This window comes from Triticum urartu, chromosome 2A (assembly GCF_056163025.1).
Source record: "Triticum urartu cultivar PI428250 chromosome 2A, HENAU_Tu73, whole genome shotgun sequence".
NCBI classification, from domain to species: Eukaryota; Viridiplantae; Streptophyta; class Magnoliopsida; order Poales; family Poaceae; genus Triticum; species Triticum urartu.
In genome coordinates this window covers 694,748,828-694,750,731 of record NC_141874.1, presented here as the reverse complement: position 1 = coordinate 694,750,731, position 1,904 = coordinate 694,748,828, and the positions used below count along the sequence as shown (strand labels likewise).

Genomic DNA, 1,904 nt, shown 5'->3' with positions numbered 1-1,904 from the left:
CTTTTATTAGATGAAGGTAAGATTTTTTTTCTGAGATGTTTTTTTTAGATAGAGGTGAGGACTCTATGTATTTTTTTTTTATAAAAACGTGCGCACAATTTCCTCTCAAGCGACGCCACAGGGTGACGCCCCAACCACTAGTTTTTTTTATGATACGCACATTTTGCTGAAACGCGGACATTGGATACATGCAAAAAGGATTATTAAGTTCATGAATGTACAATCGCGTGAATCTTGATAAAGCACTGTATTGACTTGTAGTTATTTATCGCTCCCTTTTGCACTAACATCGAGACACTTATTTTGGGACGTACGGATTATAAACTTACTTGTAGCAGAATATGATTTTTTTTGAATACAGCTATATATAGGCTCGCCACAAAAAAAGAAAAAAAGAAAAGAATACAGCTATAGACCAAGAAAAGAAAGAGTCTGCATATCCAGAGTCAGCTTGCTTGGCCTCCAATGTTTCTCCTGCCTGCCTCGGTTCACACGCTTCCTTCGAAACATGAACGATTCGGGAGAGAGGGAGGAGAGAAACCGTACCGTGTGTGGGTGCCAAGTTTCGTTCCTTCCCCAGCTGGCACGATCAGTGCCGTCTGCAACCGTACACGCAGCACTGGACGGCCAAGATCCACTGTACGTGAGACGTGTCCTGCACCAGTACGCCAACCCAACCGACTCGGGCTCTGCTTCCGTGCCCCGCACGAACTCCCCTCGATCGATTCCACCGATCCACCCATAAATACCACGCCGCGGCCTCCCCTAGCATCATATGCAGAGAAAAACGAACACCAAGCCTCAAGCGATCTCGAGCGCCGGAGTCCCCAAACCCGCCGCCGTGTCGTCGTATTCGTCGATCAAGAGCAACACCGACGTGGCAGCGTCGGAGTTGGAGCAGCGCGTCAAGGTGTCGCCACCGCCGCCGTTCGCGTCGGACAGGTGGGCAGCGGGCGGCGCCTCGTCCTCCGACGACGAGGAGGACACCAAGAAGACCAAGAACAAGAAGGCCGCGGCCAGCAAGGCGGTGCCGACGAGGAAGAGCGGCAAGGCCAAGGGCAAGGACAGGTACCTCGTCGCGCCACCGGCAGAAGCTGACCAGGAGTTCATGCCCGCAGGCGGCGCCCCCGACCCGTTCGCCGACAACGACGCGCTCCCGCCCTCCTCGTTCGACCCGTTCGCCGACGCGCGCGCCGACGACGCGGTTGCCGGCGCCGGGGTCGACGACGCCTGCGTGCACCTCCGCGTGCAGCAGCGCAATGGCAAGAAGACGCTGACCACGGTGCAGGGGCTCAGCGCCAGCTACAACTACGCCAAGGTGCTGCGGGACCTCAAGCGGGAGCTCTGCTGCAACGGCACCGTCGTCGAGGACAAGGAGCTCGGCAACGTCATCCAGCTGCAGGGCGACCACCGCAAGCGCGTCGCCGGCTTCCTCGCCAAGGCCGGCCTCGCCAAGACCGAGTGCATCAAGGTCCACGGCTTCTAAGCCGAGATCTCCAGAGAGTTTAGTTTGTTTATCGGGTTTGCTGTTTGGTGATTTGATTTCTGTGTGATGTGTGAGTCTAGCCATAATGGCTTGCGGTCGTCGGGTTAAATCGTGTAAGGGGTCACTTTTTGCTATATCAATAATAATGCAGACTTTTACAATACCATTCGGAAAATTACCTACGGATTTCGAGCAATTTTCACATGACGTATGGAGATTTGGATCTTTAAAAATTGTACTTTTTCATGACAACCAGAGGAAATTTTTCATCCACTCGTCTCTTATTAATTTTTGGGATATGTAAGTCTCATAGACTTAACTATTTAACATCTAAGTGATATCATCCTTGTTTCTTTTTCGTCTTTGTAGGTATGTTGAACCAATGCAACCCCCACACCTAAACAATTTGCAATGACTT

General features: G+C 51.7%; 1 protein-coding gene across 1 annotated transcript; it reads left to right on the top strand.

Moving 5' to 3' along the window:
- Window positions 1-761: 761 nt before the first annotated feature.
- Window positions 762-1,647, top strand: LOC125534165 (uncharacterized). Its single transcript, XM_048697448.2, has one exon. The coding sequence runs from the start codon at window positions 776-778 to the stop codon at window positions 1,484-1,486; it is 711 nt and encodes a 236-aa protein (XP_048553405.2). The 5' UTR covers window positions 762-775; the 3' UTR covers window positions 1,487-1,647.
- Window positions 1,648-1,904: the final 257 nt, after the last annotated feature.